Source organism: Eretmochelys imbricata, chromosome 5, assembly GCF_965152235.1.
Source record: "Eretmochelys imbricata isolate rEreImb1 chromosome 5, rEreImb1.hap1, whole genome shotgun sequence".
Taxonomy (NCBI): Eukaryota; Metazoa; Chordata; order Testudines; family Cheloniidae; genus Eretmochelys; species Eretmochelys imbricata.
In genome coordinates, this window is record NC_135576.1 from 99,282,692 (window position 1) to 99,299,693 (window position 17,002).

The 17,002-nt window shown below is 37.0% G+C and overlaps 1 protein-coding gene across 3 annotated transcripts; it reads right to left on the reverse strand.

Annotated features, from left to right (window-relative positions):
- Positions 1-1,646: 1,646 nt before the first annotated feature.
- Positions 1,647-16,981, reverse strand: LOC144265208 (uncharacterized). 3 transcript variants are annotated; one of them, XM_077817597.1, is made up of 13 exons: positions 16,891-16,981; positions 15,146-15,222; positions 13,447-13,679; positions 13,210-13,338; positions 11,495-11,581; positions 10,778-11,069; positions 9,354-9,636; positions 8,959-9,195; positions 5,068-5,144; positions 4,251-4,355; positions 3,945-4,156; positions 3,428-3,592; positions 1,647-2,524 (listed from the first exon to the last, which is right to left on the reverse strand). In XM_077817597.1, exons 3-13 carry the CDS (start codon positions 13,671-13,673, stop codon positions 2,401-2,403), a joined length of 1,938 nt encoding a protein of 645 aa, XP_077673723.1. In that variant the 5' UTR covers positions 13,674-13,679; positions 15,146-15,222; positions 16,891-16,981; the 3' UTR covers positions 1,647-2,400. The 3 variants fall into 3 exon arrangements, with proteins under 3 accessions (XP_077673723.1, XP_077673722.1, XP_077673724.1); XM_077817596.1 differs by having other exon boundaries at positions 16,606-16,969; XM_077817598.1 differs by lacking the exons at positions 1,647-2,524; positions 3,945-4,156 and having other exon boundaries at positions 3,443-3,592; positions 16,606-16,970.
- Between the last annotated feature and the right edge of the window lie 21 nt (positions 16,982-17,002).

The window sequence follows — 17,002 nt, forward strand, 5'->3', positions numbered from 1 at the left end:
CAGTGTGTATACCTCCACAGTTAGTTCAACATAAGCTGCCTTATGTCGCCTTAACTTTGTAGGGTAGACAAGCCCTAATACTCAGCACTTAGTATAATATGTATTAAATGTAACTAAAAGAGAAAATAACAGTACAGTAACTCCACTTAAAGTCATCCCGGTTAACGTTGTTTTGTTGTTACACTGCTGATCAATTAGGGAACATGCTCATTTAAAGTTGTGCAATACTCCCTGTGGTCTCAGCTTGCTGATTAAACAAGGCAGCTTTCTTAAGAGTGTACTTAAAGGGGAAATGTGCATCTCTCTCTCTCGCACACACAAACACGGTGTGTGTCTCTGTCTGCCATGCTGTCTCCTCTACGTCCATTCCTGCTGTCGTGTACAGTGTGAGGCAACATTAACGAGTTAATCCGTGAGACTTCAGCCAATTGCTAGTTCATCATTTAGCAGTAAGGCATTCCCTAGGAAATATCCCACCCTCCGAGTTCACCACCTCAACCAAGCTTCACAATCATCATTGCTGTGTACAGTATTAAATTGTTTAAAACTTATACTGTGTGTGTGTGTGTAAAATATAGTCTTTTGTCTGGCAAAAAAAAAAAAAAGTTTCCCTGGAACCTAACCCCCCCTATTTACATTAATTCTTATGGGGAAATTGGATTAGCTTAATATCGTTTTGCTTAAAGTCACATTTTTCAGGAACATAACGTTAAGTGAGGAGTTACCATACACAGCAATAATATAGTACAGCAAAAGTGTCTGGAGCAACTGTGTCACCTTTGTTACTAAATTTTTGTTGGACAGCAAATATAACCAAAATTAAACTTTAAAAAATAGGATAAAGAATAGGAGCAGTTGTTGAAACTGCACATTGGTACTTGTGCCTCTGAAAATACAGAGCAAGGATGTCAATCTTTACCATCATATTCAGTTTTGAAACCAAGGGACCTATCAGAGTACCCTTGCAAAGTGAACTGCAGGAGTGGGGCTTTTTTATTTTTATGATTCTATCAATTAACTATTCCCACTGTAACTATAACATTTCCATGGACTTAATTTAAAAAAATTATTTTTGTGTTAAATAGCAGGGTACCAAGAGGACTAAGGTAGATTATAAAGATTAGATATTAGTTAAAGGGAGAAAAAGAAAGAAAAAGACTTTCAGTTCCCCAAGGAGGTTTTTTGATTACTCTGAAGTCTTGAGGATACTTATTTGTACAGATCTCTCAAATTGCCACAGCCCTACCAAAGCATGACATTCCAAAGCTCCCATGGGCCCCAGTTAAGCCCAACAAATACATCCTTTCTAGGCTGACCATGCAATTATAGCCTCAAAACCCATATGGGAAGAACATGTTTCATATACAGAAAATATGTTAAGTAAATGTGTGTACGTGTACTAAAATTTATGAAAGGGGCCACCCTCATATTAATGCGGCACCAGCTCATAGAAAAATCAAAATGAGAAATGTGCTGCCTGAGCATCTCTGCCTAGTGCCCTGTATAAGTAATTTTAAAAACTTAAAAAAATTACACTATAATAAAATTAATGTAATCTATGTACAGTGGCAGATCACATATTTTTAGAGAGACATACAAAATGAAGTATTTAAAACACAGAATTTAAATCTTGAGAAATTGCCACATTAGAGAAAAGGTATAAATTCCAGACTGGTAGCCAAGAATTCTTGACAGACTGCTCCAGTTCTGACACCAAGTCCCTCTGTGACCTTGGACAAGTCACATAACTCCTTTCTCAGCTTCCCACCAGTAGAACAACACCTAAACCCACAAAGGAATTGTAAGGATTAATGACATATTAGCAAAACAATGCAAAAATGAAAACCACTACATTCATACAATCGTTATAAAATTATTACAATGTTAAGGTAAATGAAATTTTGGGCCCAACAGACCTAACAGTATCTTTTTTATTTAATGACACTGATTATTTGAAATAAATACAAAAGTTTGTAATCTATGACATTATATCACTCATACTGAAAACAATTTATCATACATAAACAATGTGCATATCACTTTTATCAAAAAGTAGTTTTCATCTTTGAGAAACATTGTTCCCAAAATTAAAAAGTTACAGTGTGTGTGTGTGTATATACACAGGCACACAATTAAAAGGTTAGCAAGTTATTATAACTTGACTATTAAACCAGCCCCACGAGAAATGGATATTAATACCGCTACAAATAGTTTACTTCCCACTCCCCAAGAATAAAAGGTTAAATAACTATATCCTCCTAAACAACCAAGCATTACCATAGGTAATTCCAATAAATATAAGCCTGGAGAAGTTTGGGTTTTTTTTAATTGTGAAAGGAGGCAATTTGCAATTGGTCTTGAAATATTTGGTTTCAGAAGTTTCGCCTTCAGGACCTCTTGCTATATCCCCAAACGGCGTTGAAATATCTCCTCCATTATGTCGTCAATATATACATAATGCTTATTTTCTTTCTTGGGTACCAAGGTCCATCTCCCAGATTTCCTATGGTAAATTCTACGGTATCTATTAGAAAAATAAAAAAGGGGGAGAAATGTTTTATTAGGAGAAAAAATGCTGAATATAATAACATAATTATAGAAATACATGTTTTCATCCATAAGTATGTATAAATTAAAGGCCTCAGTCCTGCAAACTCTACTCACACACTAACTTCTGTGGGGAAATTTGTGTAGTAAAAGGGCTACAAGATCAGCTCCTAAAAGCCTGCAAAAATGTAATTAGTCTCTATCCTTTTGTTTACAATTGAAGTCAATGGAGCTTCACCAATTTACACTGAGGAAAAGATTGACATCAACTGATACAAGGCAGATTATTCACATATACCCCATTCCCCCACTCTTTGTATTCATGCTCACACAACTCAGTGAGGCCTATGTGTAGTGACTTTTCGGAGATTAATTTTAGGTCATTCTCCAAAGTCAAACTTATAAAGGTTCTCTGTGCTGCAGCTGAGCAATTATTGAGTAAAGGAGTGATTGAGGTGGGCAGGGGATCCAAACACAGCATAAAATTGACCGACAAAGACACCATCTGAGGGAGGTGGAAAAGCAACTGGTTGTATTTAGTACTTCTCTGTAGCTTCTTAGTGAGCATCATAGGTTCATACTAGCTACTACAGGCTGAAACTGTGGCTGAACCATGTACTTTTTGAGCACACTTGTCCAAGTGCTGAATTGTCTCTAGCTGTGTGTTCCCTCTCTCTCGCTCATGCAAATTATGTAGAATCCTGAACTTTGTATTAACATAAGAAAAAGCAAATTCTCTGCTGGCATAACTCCCCTGAATTCAGCAAGAAATTTAGTCAATAGTGTGTGTGTAATGCTGTAGGTAACAGTACAAGCTCATTTCTTAGAGCAAATGACAATTAACTGCAACTACAATAGATTAGTGCAATGACAGACTTACATTAACTGATTCTGTTGATTGTGCATGGTTTGCCGGTTCAAATGCATATTGTAATCAATAGCAGCCAAAAAACATCTTGCTCTGTACACTGGATAGGTGTATTCAAAACTTTTGGGAGCATACATATGCACATGCTGCTGAAACTGTTCCAGATCAAATGTGGATCTTTATAAAAATAAATATATGATTTGTTTTTCAGAACATCTTTTAACATATTACTAAAATTATCAGGAAGACACTATATAACTTGCACAGAAATATTAATGAAGTGTAGAAAGACTTTTTCTTTTATTAGCAAGTAACTTTTCCTCAAGTTACAATTGTTACATTTAAAATTCACTTAGCTTCAACTGTGTTACGTGGTTTAGTACTACTAAATGAGAGTTTGAATGATTTAGTATATATGCAAAACTACCTTTTTTGGCACACAGTCTACATTCATTTTTAGTAGGAAGGGAAGAGAATAATTTGGAGGAAACAAAGACAGCCTAACATCCACAATTCAAATTCGTTATACCTAAACTGTAGAAAGTATGGGATGTTTCTCAGAAACTTTTTATCCAAAATTATTCTGCACATTTCAGTGTGAGGTTTGCTTCCCTTTTCTAGCCATTCCTTTTCTCTTTCATCCATTTGAGGACCATGTTTGCACCGTCCCTCAATGATGCCGTTTCCACTAGCCCACTGATGTTCATTGACCACATGATGAACTAAGCCACACCACATTCCCTACAATGTTAAGAAACCATGATAATAAAATGTAATTTACTGCAGTAAAATATTGTATTGGAATATTACAATTTAACTCTAAATTACAACTTACAATAAATTTTTCATATGAATTTGCTTCCTTGCAGCAAAACCAGAAATAATTGACAATATCTGAACACCATTGTAAAAGACGGCGACAATCTTTCTGTCTGCTAGCCTGAAAAATAAAGATATGCATAACTATTAAAGACAAAAAGGCTTGCCTGTGTGTGTCCTCTACTTATCTACTGAAATGACATATAGTAAACACTTCTGTAGGCAGAGAGAGTGTCTTCCTGTATTCTGTACAACACCTACCAAATTATGGCCAATGCCATAATATAAACTATCATAATAATAGTACAGCACAGATAATGGAAATATAAGCTTTCCCACATTGCCTGACTGATGTGGAAAAAAACACCTCTAATGATGAGAGATTAGTTCATCTCCAGACCATTCACTCTTTGCCGGTATACTGAGACTGCGATAATGGAGGCCTCTTAGGATCAATTATGGTGGTTTTTCTGCTATGGATACTGAGAGGCAGATCCTAAGTTGATGTAAATTGCCATAGCTCCAATGACTTCAGTGGTACTAAAAGTCAACAGAGCTATGACAAGTTACATCAGCTGAGGATCTGTCCCATAGAAATTAACTGAGATCATCATACATATTTCACAGAACTGACTACATATCCATTAGTGATAGCATTCTACCACAACTGACCTGGGCTGGATTTGAACCTGTTAAAGACTCTATATCTTATTATCAAACCCCTGAGATATTAAGTCAAATACTATGTTTTGAATGTACTATGATAAATTGTATTATACCATTACAAGTAACTACAAAATACATAGTTATTCTGTAACTCAGAGAAATGTTACCTCAATTAATTTATGTCCAAGATTTTTGGCACCACCCCATATGTCATATGAATGGATTACACAGGGGAATTTCTTTGCTGTGGATAAAAAAAATACATAATAATTAGATTTATCTTTCATTGCTGTTCAGTTTATTCCTAGCTCCTATGTGAAATTAAACCTTTTATTTTTTCAAAATTCATTTATCGGAATTTTCCCCAAATGCACATTGGCAGAGCATATAGAAGACAACTGACTTAAAGCTCAGTGATCACTACAGCAGTTTAACACACCTGGATAATAACAATGTTAAGAAAGGAAGCCTGCTGAACACAAATGTCTGATAGCAGAAACGTATATATTTTTTTAAAAGTACATTTTATAATGCCATTTAAAATAAAAGCAAATACAATTTAGTTTTCAGTCCTTTTTGGACAGCAATATGAAAACTTAATTGTAAAAAAAACAGTTGTTGTAAATTGTTTACATAATTATACATAACTGCTCCTGCAACTTACAAGCATCAGTACTCTATCATGAGTCAGCACTTCTAGTGATTTTTAGGGGTATCACAGATTTCCATCCGCATTAGATACTGTACCCCAAAAATGTAAGATATGTCTACTCTGGAAAAAAAAAGTGCAATATTAATTTGGGTTCTAACAGCAGTGAAGACATGGCTTTTTAATAGCTTAAGTTCAAGTTTCTAGGGGAGCCTGAGTTTGAATTTAAGTTTCTAACCCAAATTTAAAAGCCAAGCTGCTGTGCCTTCACTGCTATTTTAACCTGAGTTAGCTAACAAACACACTTTTTTTTTTTTTTTTTTGCAGCGTAGGCATGTCTATAGAAAAAAGCTAGACCTATTATTCCACTTGGGGGTTCTGACAACTTTAACAAACTATTTTAAGATATTTTTCCAAGATTTACATCACCAGAACCTTTGGATGGATTTTGACTAGGGCTGTCAAGTGATTATAAAAAATTAATCACGATTAATCACTCTGTTAAACAATAATAGAATACCATTTATTTAAATATTTTTGGATGTTTTCTACATTTTCAACTATATTGATTTCATTTACAACACAGAATAAAAAGTGTACAGTGCTCACTTTATTTTTATTACAAATATTTGCACTGTAAAAAAGAAAAAAAACAGAATTTTTCAATTAACCTCATACAAGTACTGTAGTGCAATCTCTTATCATGAAAGTTGAACTTACAAATGTAGAATTGTATACAAAAAAAATAACTGCACTCAAAAATAAAACAATGTAAAACTTTAGAGCCTAGAACTCCAATCAGTCCTACTTCTTGTTCAGCCAATCATTCAGACAAAGAAGTTTGTTTACATGTGGGAGATAATGTTGCCCACTTCTTGTTTACAAGGTGCCACAAGTACTCCTTTTCTTCTTGTTTACAATGTCACTTGAAAGTGAGAACAGGAGTTCGCATGGCACTGTTGTAGCCAGTGTTGCAAGATATTTACATACCGGATGCGGTAAAGATTCATATGTCCCTTCATGCTTCACCCACCATTCCAGAATACATGCTTCCATGCTGATGAAGGGTTCTGCCCAATAACAATACAAAGCAGCGTGGAATGATGCACATTCATTTTCATCATCTGAGTCAGATACCACCAACAAAAGATTGATTTTCTTTTTTGGTGGTTTGGGTTCTGTAGTTTCCACATCTGAGTGTTGCTCTTTTAAGACTTCTGAAAACATGCTCCACACCTCGTCCCTCTCAGATTTTGGAAGGCAATTCAGATTTTTATACCCTGGGTCAAGTGCTGTAGCTATCTTTAGAAAGCTCACATTGGTACCTTCTTTCCATCTTGTCAAATCTGAAGTGAAAGCGTTCTTAAATCGAACAACATGTGCAGGGTCATCATCCAAGACTGCCATAACACAAAATATATGGCAGAATGTAGGTAAAACAGAGCAGGAGACATACAATTCTCCCTCAAGGAGTTCAGTCACAAATTTAGTTAATGTATTTTTTTTTTTAAATGAGCAACATCGGCATGGAAGCATGTCCTCTGGAATAGTATCCAAAGCATGAAGAGGCATACGAATGTTTAGCATACTTGGCACATAAATACCTAGCAATGCCTGCTACAACAGTGCCATGCGAACACCTGTTCTCATTTTCAGGTGACATTTGTAAATAAGAAGAGGGCAGCATTAGCTCCCGTAAATGTAAACAAACTTGTTTGCCTTAGTGATTGGCTGAACAAGAAGTAGGACTGAGTGGACTTGTAGGCTCTAAAGTTTTACATTGTTTTGTTTTTGAGTGCAGTTATGTAACCAAAAAAAAAAAAAATCTACATTGTTAAGTTACACTTCCACGATAGAGACTGCACTATGGTACATATATGAGGTGAACTGAAAAATACTATTTCTTTTGTTTATCATTTTTACAGTGCAAATAATAATATAAAGTGAGCACTATACACTTTGTGTTCTGTGTTCTAAATTTAAACAAAATATTTGAAAATGTAGAAAAACTTCCAAAATATTTAATAAATGTCAATTGCTTAATTATATTCTATTAAACATTCTATTGTTTAATAGTGCAATTAAAACTGCAATTAATCATGATTTTTTTGAGTTAATCACGTGAGTTAACTGCGATAAACAGACAGCCCTAATTTTGACCCTTATGTATGGCTTGAAATACATTATACTTCGTGTTATCTGACTTAGCTGAAATTCTAGTTACATAATTAAAGTAGTATAGTAGAAAAGTAATACAGAAGTAAGCCTTAAAAGTACACTGTCAACTACAGAGTTTTAAAACTGGTTGAAAACTTTCTGTTAAAAATGTTTTTCAACAGAAAATTGTATTTTTTACTACATTTTTTTCCCTCACAGAAAATTTCAATTTTTCGGCTGAAAACCAAAATATCTTGATTTATGAATGCTCCTGCAGTGCCTCCTTGGAGATGTACTTAGGTTGCCTCATGTCCCCATTCTCTTGTATGGGCCCCACTTTCAGCCATACCACATGATGCACCATGGCCAGAGACTACTATGATATCATACATCCACTTCTTCTCTCCAAGTAGGAAGACCTGAGTACATCATAGGATGGTGAAATGGTCGGATTATGGCTATATAGAGAAGAATGAGAACTTGAGGAGCCCAAACTACAGCTCCCGTGAGACAGTACAGCAGCATTTTTAATTTTTGAATTTCTGCCAAAAAATCAAAAATTTCCAAAGAAAGCCTCCCCATTTTTCAACCAGCTCCAGCAAAACTTTTTTAGAAACTTGATAGTGAAGTGTCTTTCCTTATGTCCTTCCTATCTGGCAAATACTGATTCTTCCTACCTTGTATATTTAACAGTCTGACATTAAAATGCTGGTTTTTATTTCCTTGTTTATGCGCTATCACTGATTAGTTCAGCAGTGCTTTGTGAACAGTGTTAAATCCAAATGCTGGAAATCCTTTCCTTCAGAAACAGTCTTATAGAAGTCAATGGGACTACTTGTTCGAATAATAATTACTTATTTGTTTAAAGCAAAATCTGGGCTGCTAGGACCAAACTCTCTCTTCAGATACCTATGGGCAATTCCAACTGACATCACTGGGAGTTGCACTCCCAGTTCTGAGGGAAGAAATTTAACCTCCAGGTAGTAAACTACTGGAAGCCAATAGTGGACAGCAACATTAGTAAACATTCTTTTTGCATTAGTCACACAAAAAAATGGAACCACAGTTTTAATTCTTCAGAGATTGGTATAATGGATTTCTTTTTAAAAAATACAAATTGAAAATTCAGCAGCTATTTTCAAAGAGATGATTTTTCAGGAAAGTAAAATGTTGGGCCTAAACTATCTAACAGTATGCCTTGAACTTACAGAGTTTTGTAGAGCCTTTATAAAAAGTTAAGAATGATAATTACTTATCAAAGCAGAGATTTGAGAGTGTGAATCAGTAACCACTTCTTTGACCATTAGCTGTTCATCCAACAACTTTTGTAATCCTCTTCGAAAGGCTTCCTTCTCCATAAATGGGGAGTTCAGTTGCGTTTTGCGTTTATCCACTATTTCAATAGCTAAAATTTGTTTAGTTTCTAAATCCATGAATGAGTATACACAATACTGTGCAGAGTGGCCAGGGCCATCCATGTGTCCATCTCCTGCACATTAAGAATTAAATAGAAAAGTTTTATTCTGAGAGAAATAAAACCAAGGTTACTTATTTTAATAAATGTATTAAGAATATTTTTAAAAAATCAAGGAACAAATTTGGATGAGGTATCCAAAAAACAAGTAAGTTTTGAAAGGCTTTATTTACCCATAATGACTACTTCCTTCCCATGTAGTTCCTCTAAAATGTGTTGCTTCATTCGACACCAGAAGGATTCTATAGTTGGAACAATAAAGTGACGTTGCATTCTGAAGAATGTACTTGCACTTACGAATGTCAACTTCATAAAGTTTGCCATTTGTGAAATTTTTCCAAAATTGTTTCCTGACAATATGATTGCAGCAGATAAAGCAAGGTCTCCTGCATGTGTCTGTCCTTTTACCAAGGGTTGAGAAGACCATTCAAATGCTATATGTCCTGCACTACATTTCTAGACGTGTTGAAAGTTAAGCAAAAGAATAAAACAAAAAGAAATAAGTGAGGCCGTGTCCTTATTGTTTGCATTACAACAAGCCACAAGACTAAAAATTAGATCTAGAATTATATGGATAATTTTAAGGGGCACTTTTAATTAAAAAACAAAACAAAACACTGATAATAAAGAATCTTACATATATTACTATCAACTCCTTAAAAATTAAAGAATTTTAGAAATCCAATGAACTCATTACTATTTATGCTTTTTATTTACTGTTTACATGTCTCTCAACTGGAACAATAAAAAAAAAAAATCAATGAATTTGTTTAGCTTCTTGTAAACAGTCACCTTCACTTTCCAGTTCTTAGTGTTACAATGCCAGGGTTTCAAAGAGACTGCAGGGATAATATTTGCTTATTTCATTGTTTTTTTTAATTCTGGAAATATTTTTATTGGTCTTCAGTTTTTTGAAAGCTTGACTTTACAATATATACATTTTGGACCCTATTTAAGTATGTCCACTCAATGATAGGATATGATATATGATAAAATAAAAGATATAGAAAAGCTCACATCGGAAAACATAGGGACTTATCCTGTACACCTTTACTTACATAAGTAGTCCTTACTCATCTGAGTAACCCCATTGGGCTCAACGTGATTACTTTAGCAAGTGAGAACTACTGACCAAATCAGGATATGCAGAAACAGGCCCGAGGATATTAAAAATAAGCACTAAGGTCTCACTCCTGTAATTAGACCCATGTGGGCTGACCTTTGTGGAAGTAATTATTTTCAAAAGGATACTGTGCAGGATCCATGGGGTTTCATTTAAGTCAGTGAAACTCCACAGGGCTCTGCACATAGACATAAACTATAAGGGTTGGAAGGGACCTCAGAAGGTCATCTAGTCCAACCCCCTGCTCAAAGCAGGACCAATCCCCAAATTTTGCCCCAGATCCCCAAATGGCCCCCTCAAGGATTGAACTCACAACCCTGGGTTTAGCAGGCCAATGCTCAAACCACTGAGCTATCCCTCCCCTGCATGTGGATCTGATTGCAGGATCAGGACCATAGAAAATTAAACTACTATTAACATATTGTGAAGTAGTTAGAGAGAGAGAGAGAGATATTTACAAGATATATTACTCACCCATATCAAATGCACACAGGAGGAAACAGGCTGTACAGAAATATCAACTTCACCAGCACAAAACATACATTTTGGTACAACAATTTTTTTGGCTAGTTGAAGAAGGGATCGTTCATAAACAATGTGAATTTTTTCATGAGAAATATCCTGGGTGTCATCCAAAGTCATATCATGAGTTGTCTCCTCAAAGGTTTCTATAAAGTCACCTTGTGACCCATCATCACATTCATCTGTAATACCCAATATATCCTCTGCTATAGACACATTTTTCAAGTGTTTAACTGAAGAAAAACTAAACAAATACAGACAATTAGAATGCATTATAAATATAACACATGAATTAAGACACACTGAGTAATTTAGACCCTGAAAAAAACTGGGTTCAGGTGTTGCTGTTTTTTTAAAAAGGTAAATGTAAAGAAGGAAAAAAAAAAAGATTTTAGAAAGCCTAAAATGAATTAGTTTTTTTAAATTTAAATGGGAACACATTAAAACACTACCCTGCAGAGCTTCAGGGCATGAGAATTAGAAAGCAAAAATTATTATGAGTCAGACCAGTCTAAGTCACTAACAAGGTGTGTGACATTTACAATGAAGCAAACAACTTAGATTGATGGCAAATAGCATATATAAAACTTTTTATTTCGTACTTCCAGTTTTAATACACTGTTATACCAAATATAACTCAACAATATAGTATCTTAAAATACTACTTACCTTTTAGAAAGGTCATAGTCATTATCAATAGTACACTCCTCCCCTGAACTGTCTGTTGATTCATCCTCTAAATCTTCACATGGCAATCTGTTAAATAAATTTAGCCAAAAGAAGCAACATTTAATAAACATTTAAATTTATCCTTGGAAATAAAATTCTACATTGCTGAGATTCTTCACCATGTAGCAAACCATGGATATACCATATAATTAAGATGCAAGTGTCTCAGCTACTTACATCATCATCTCATTATATAAAATAATAAAGCAAACCATCCAAAAAACCCACCTTGCCTTCAGATGGGAAACACTGGATTTTTGCAATGCAAATTTTGCAACACTGAACTTTTAGTGTAGACACTTTGCATAGTGAATTCACACATGATTTTAAAGTTTTGGACAAGAGAACTGTACGTAGTAAGCTAATACACGAAAGAAGTCCCATTCGTAAATACTTTGAGGGATAGGTGGGTCAATCACTGAAAAGTGAGAAAATGATAATTTATTCTGATCTCTTTTGCACTGAATGTAAATGTGCTATTGCCCAGTATACTTATAACCTCTCCTTTAAATTTCATTGTCTTATTTGAAAATTAAAATTAGCATATAGAATATTTATGCAATTCCATATAGTTAACTCAAATTTGTAAAACATTATGTAGAATTCCTAATATCATAGAAATGTAGGTCTGGAAGGGACCAAAAGAGGTCATCTTGCCCATCCCCCTGTGATGAGGCAGGACTAATAATATCACATTATCCAGAATTACATGAGTCATAGAAGGCAAAGTCCTTCTCTTCTTCTCACGCAAAATGTCCTACTGAGTTGAGGCCTACTGCAAAGGATAGAGCAACCTCCACTTTCTTGGAAGACACAGCAGAATGGACTAATTATCTAAGATCAAGGATGGAATTCCAGGGAGTGGCCTCCTGTGGCATTTTGCTAGGGAAGTCATGGAGAAGGGAGAGTTACGGAGAGATTAGAGATGTGGGAGAGAAGAAAAAGGACTCTAATGCTCAGTACTTATGTAATTATTTGCATCTTCACAGAGCTGTATGAATCTTTATCCATAGGCTGCATTAGTACAAATTAGGGACTGAGACCTGTAAGCGCCCTCAGCTTACAAGGAAATTGAGAGAACTCATCCTACAGTTTAGGTTGCTCAGTGTCTTGCAGGACTAAGATCCTAATTCTGACCACTCACATATACATCAACCTAGCTTTGGCCCACAAGAAAGCAGCCCCACGAGGTGGGTGGCACCATGGCCTAGAGCAGGGGTTCCAAAACTTGGTTCGGGGCTGGTTCAGGGTAAGCCCCTAATGAGCTGCGAGACTCATGCTTTGTTTACCTGTTTCACAGGTACGGCCGTTCGCAGCTCCCAGTGGCCACAGTTTGCTGTTCCCAACCAACGGGAGCTACGGGAAGCAGCACGGGCCAGGCCACAGCTTCCTGCAGCTCCCATTGGCCGGAAATGGTGAACTGTGGCCACTGGGAGCTGCAAGTGGACTTGTACCTGTGGACGCTCAGGTAAACAAAGCATCTCATGGCCCGCCAGGGGCTTACCCTGAACCAGCTCCAAACTAAGTTTGGGACCCCCTGGCCTAGAGGAATGATCACATGAATGGGAGTTATTTCACTGACAATTCTTTTTTATTTTTACACAATTTCATGGAAAAAACGGAGAGAAAAAAATTTAAAAAGGATTTTAAGTCACCTTTCGGTGCCTGCTGTTAAAGAGGTCTCTGGCACATCCTCTTCTGCATTTAATGTTGAGTTTCCATCCACTGCCTGTACTTTCACTTCCGATTCCTTGCACACATCTCGGTTTTCATAACTGTCATATCTATATTACAAAATAAGATGAAAGTATCAAAAAGAAACCAATCAGAATAAAATTCACATTTCTCTTTAGATGACGATATTTAATATGTAGGACATCTGAATTACTTACAAGTCTAGCAAAAACTTGGCAACTTCAGCATGTGAGAAGACATTAAGCGTTTCCCTAAGTGACATCCATCTTCCTATTTGTTCTCTTATACATATCCTTGATTGAGCCCTTTTTCTCTCTAGACTCTTTCTCCTCCTTTTTTTTTCTGACGGGGAATATATGGTGGGTCTACCAGGTCGCCTTGGTGGTGGTGATGGTGAGGATGAAGAGGATGATGACGACGACATTGCAAGCTTTCAAATGATTAAATTAAACTTTAGTCCTCTTTATCATAACATTCAGTTTTAGTCATTACAGGATACATAAGAGTAGTAAGTTATAATTTTTGGAAAATGACAACAAAATACAATAGATTTGTGGTGTAGAGTTAAGGTTAAAATCTTCATTTATAGCCAAGTTCTAGCCCTCAGATAAGTGAGTATAACTCTCTCTGAAGTCCATGAGAGATATACATGTATATCGGGGGGCACAGTTTAGTCCTTATGTTTTAGGGATTAGATTGGATATTAGAATAACAAATGTATAAATTGCTAGTTTTACATATAAATGAGCAAGTGCACATTAATATGGCTGTTGCTCGTTTATATGACAAAAAAAGAACTGAAGGGAAGGGAAAAAACAGTTAATTATTTTAAAACAACAGTAACCAAAGCTTTAAATGTAAAGCATATTAAACTGTGTTAAAGCTCCTATGTGCACATTACACCTAATGCCTTAGTCCTGTAAATACTTATGCACTTGTTTAACTTTAACTTGAAGGCAATGGGATTATTCACACATGCTTAACTTTAAGCGTGTGTTTGCATGATCAGGTCCTGGCATTTAAGAATATTTTTGGAGTTCCAAAATAGGGTAGCCCATAGTGTCTGTGTGTATGCCTGACCTGTATGGGTTACTGACTTGAGTGAGCAACTGGACTGACCATTGAACACCAGCAGAAAAGGAAGGGAATTAAATTTAGTCACAAGTGATCTCAACTCCAAGTGGACAATGCAGTCAGAATTGTAGATCAAGTGTGAAACTGATTCATGCCAGGGCCCTAATGTTCTCTCTCAGGATCTGAAGAACTCTAAATACGAGTTACTTGTATCCTGTAGCGGAAGGATGACCTGGAATGTAACACAGCTCAAGGCAACAAGAGGATAAATGACCAGGAGGTGAAAATGAACTATATTAAAGAGCAAGTTTATATGCCAAGAGGACAAATGACCAGGAGGTGAAAATGAACTATATTAAAGAGCAAGTTTATATGCCTTTTATATTAATATTAATGACATATTCTCAAATTCAGAAAATGACAACACTTAAGCCTAAAATTTTTGGAGAGGCAATAAAAAGTAGGCTGAAACATGACATCTGGTATGCCTGTGGTAGTGTAAGTTTGCTTGTTTATTGCGTGGTTTTTGTTTGCCTATAGAAATTGTTTTTGCCAATGAAAATCTTGGAGTAAAGAAAGTTTGTCTGTGACTACTTATTAAGAACCCCAGAACTCACGCTATTCGGCTGTTTTGTGATAATATTTTTTACCTATGTATACCAAATTGGTTTTTCTGGTTTGTGTTTTGGATAATGATTTATATTTTTGAGACTTTTTTAAAATGTAGGGTTTAGGTTTAGGATATGTTTTATTATAATGTTTTAGGTATTCAACACTTCTTTCATGCATGCAATTTATAACATTTTTCAACATTGTACTTACAGAGAAGATGGATTGTATGGGAACTGCATGCAAAGTGACCACGGGTAAAGTAATGCTTAGTGTTGCTTACACCATGCCTTGAACAGAAAAAAAAAATCATAAAATATTTTTGAAGTACAAAAATTTTAAAAAGAACAGAGACAAAACACCATAGAAAATCCTGCCCCTTTAATATTTAATGCACAGGGCCAGCAAGAAGAGAGTTCAAATTCTGAGTCTGTCATGCACAGAACAGGTCCAACAGTAATGTTGCCTTCTGGTGATGTCTTCCATAGCATATATACAGTATTAAGATTCTATCCTATAAAAATTAACAGGTTTTCTCTTTTTTCATAAAACAGCTAGTATTTTCAATATCTTTTACTACAGAAACCTATGAATTCCTTCCTTGAGTAAATGTCATTGCGATGCCAATATAAGCCGTTGACACAAAAATCAGGTGATCTGCAATCCAATTTATATCACTACAGTCCACAGAGAAGTAAACAAAAGGCACTCCTTTGTTTCTATTACCTCTCAATAAAATGTTTAATATTTTCCAAGTTAAGAATAAAATAGGAAAATAAACTTCATTGTCAAACTTTAAAAAAAAAAGATTACAAGTATTATTTGATCTATTTGATATCCTAAGAAAGATTTTAAAGTGACAGATTTATCTAGCTCAGAGGTTCTCAAACTTCATTGCATTGCAACCTCCTTCTGACAACAAAAATTACTACAGGACCCAAAGGGGTGGGGGAGAGGGAACTAAAGCCTGAGCCTGCCTGAACCCCACTGCCCCAGGTGGGGGGACAGGGGAAAACCAAAGCCTGATCTTCAGCCCCAGGTGGGGGAGACTGTACCCTCAGCATTGCCACCCAGGGCTGAAGCCCCTGGGCTTCTTTGGCCCCGGGGCAGTGGGACTGGGCTTTGGCCCCAGCAAGTCTAATGCCAACCCTGGCGACCCCATTAAAACAGGGTGGTGACCCACTTTTGAGTCCTAGGCCAGTCTGAGAACCGCTGCGTAGCTATTTAAAAGAATTCTCAACTAGAAGCATAATCAGGGTCATTTAAAGTCAGCAAAATAGACCAGCCAAGTCATATTTTGAACTAATTTTAGGGGCATTTTCAGAAGGGTCTCAGTTTAGTGACGAAGATGTTTGCCGATTATATACCTAAGATCCTCCTCAAGCCTCCTTTAAACAGTTTGGGGAAGAAGACCCAAAGTCACAAGCCTGCGTGTGGAACAAAAACCAGCACGCATGAAGCAGGCGTTACAAGAGTTAGGGGGCCTGCTGCAAACGCTTATGCTTCTGCACATTAACCGTACCCACGCGAGCTATCCCACCGATTTAGATGGGATTACTCATGTTTGCAAACATAAGCACACAGATGTTTGCAGGGCAGGGGCTGCAGGGTGCGCCGCACCCCTCCTTCGGAGGAGACATGGGATTTGGTTTTTAATTGTCGGAACAAGCTACCATAAGGCCTCATCCTCTCAGGTAACCGTCTCCTCCGGATCCCCGCGTCAAGCCGCCACATGCCCTTGTCTGTGCGATTGCGGTGTCAGGCTGGTGCAAGGGCGAGCTCCACCCCAGACACGCTCGGCACACCCGGGGCGGGGGGGGGGGGGCACAGGCTCAGGTCGGTTGGTGGAAGAGCCCAGGCGCTTCCGCGGCTCTTTTCAAGCCTCGTGGCTCGGATTACGGCCCCTGGAGCCGGGAGGCGACGACGCGCGGGGCAGAAGGGCGCGGGGAGGGGGTAACCTGGCTGAGCGCGGCGAGCCGGCCTGTCCCGCTGCTGCCGCCGCCCGGCCGGGGTGGCCGCCGTTGCCAGGGAGCGGCTCGTTCCTCCTCGCTAGGCCGCCGACCCGGAAGC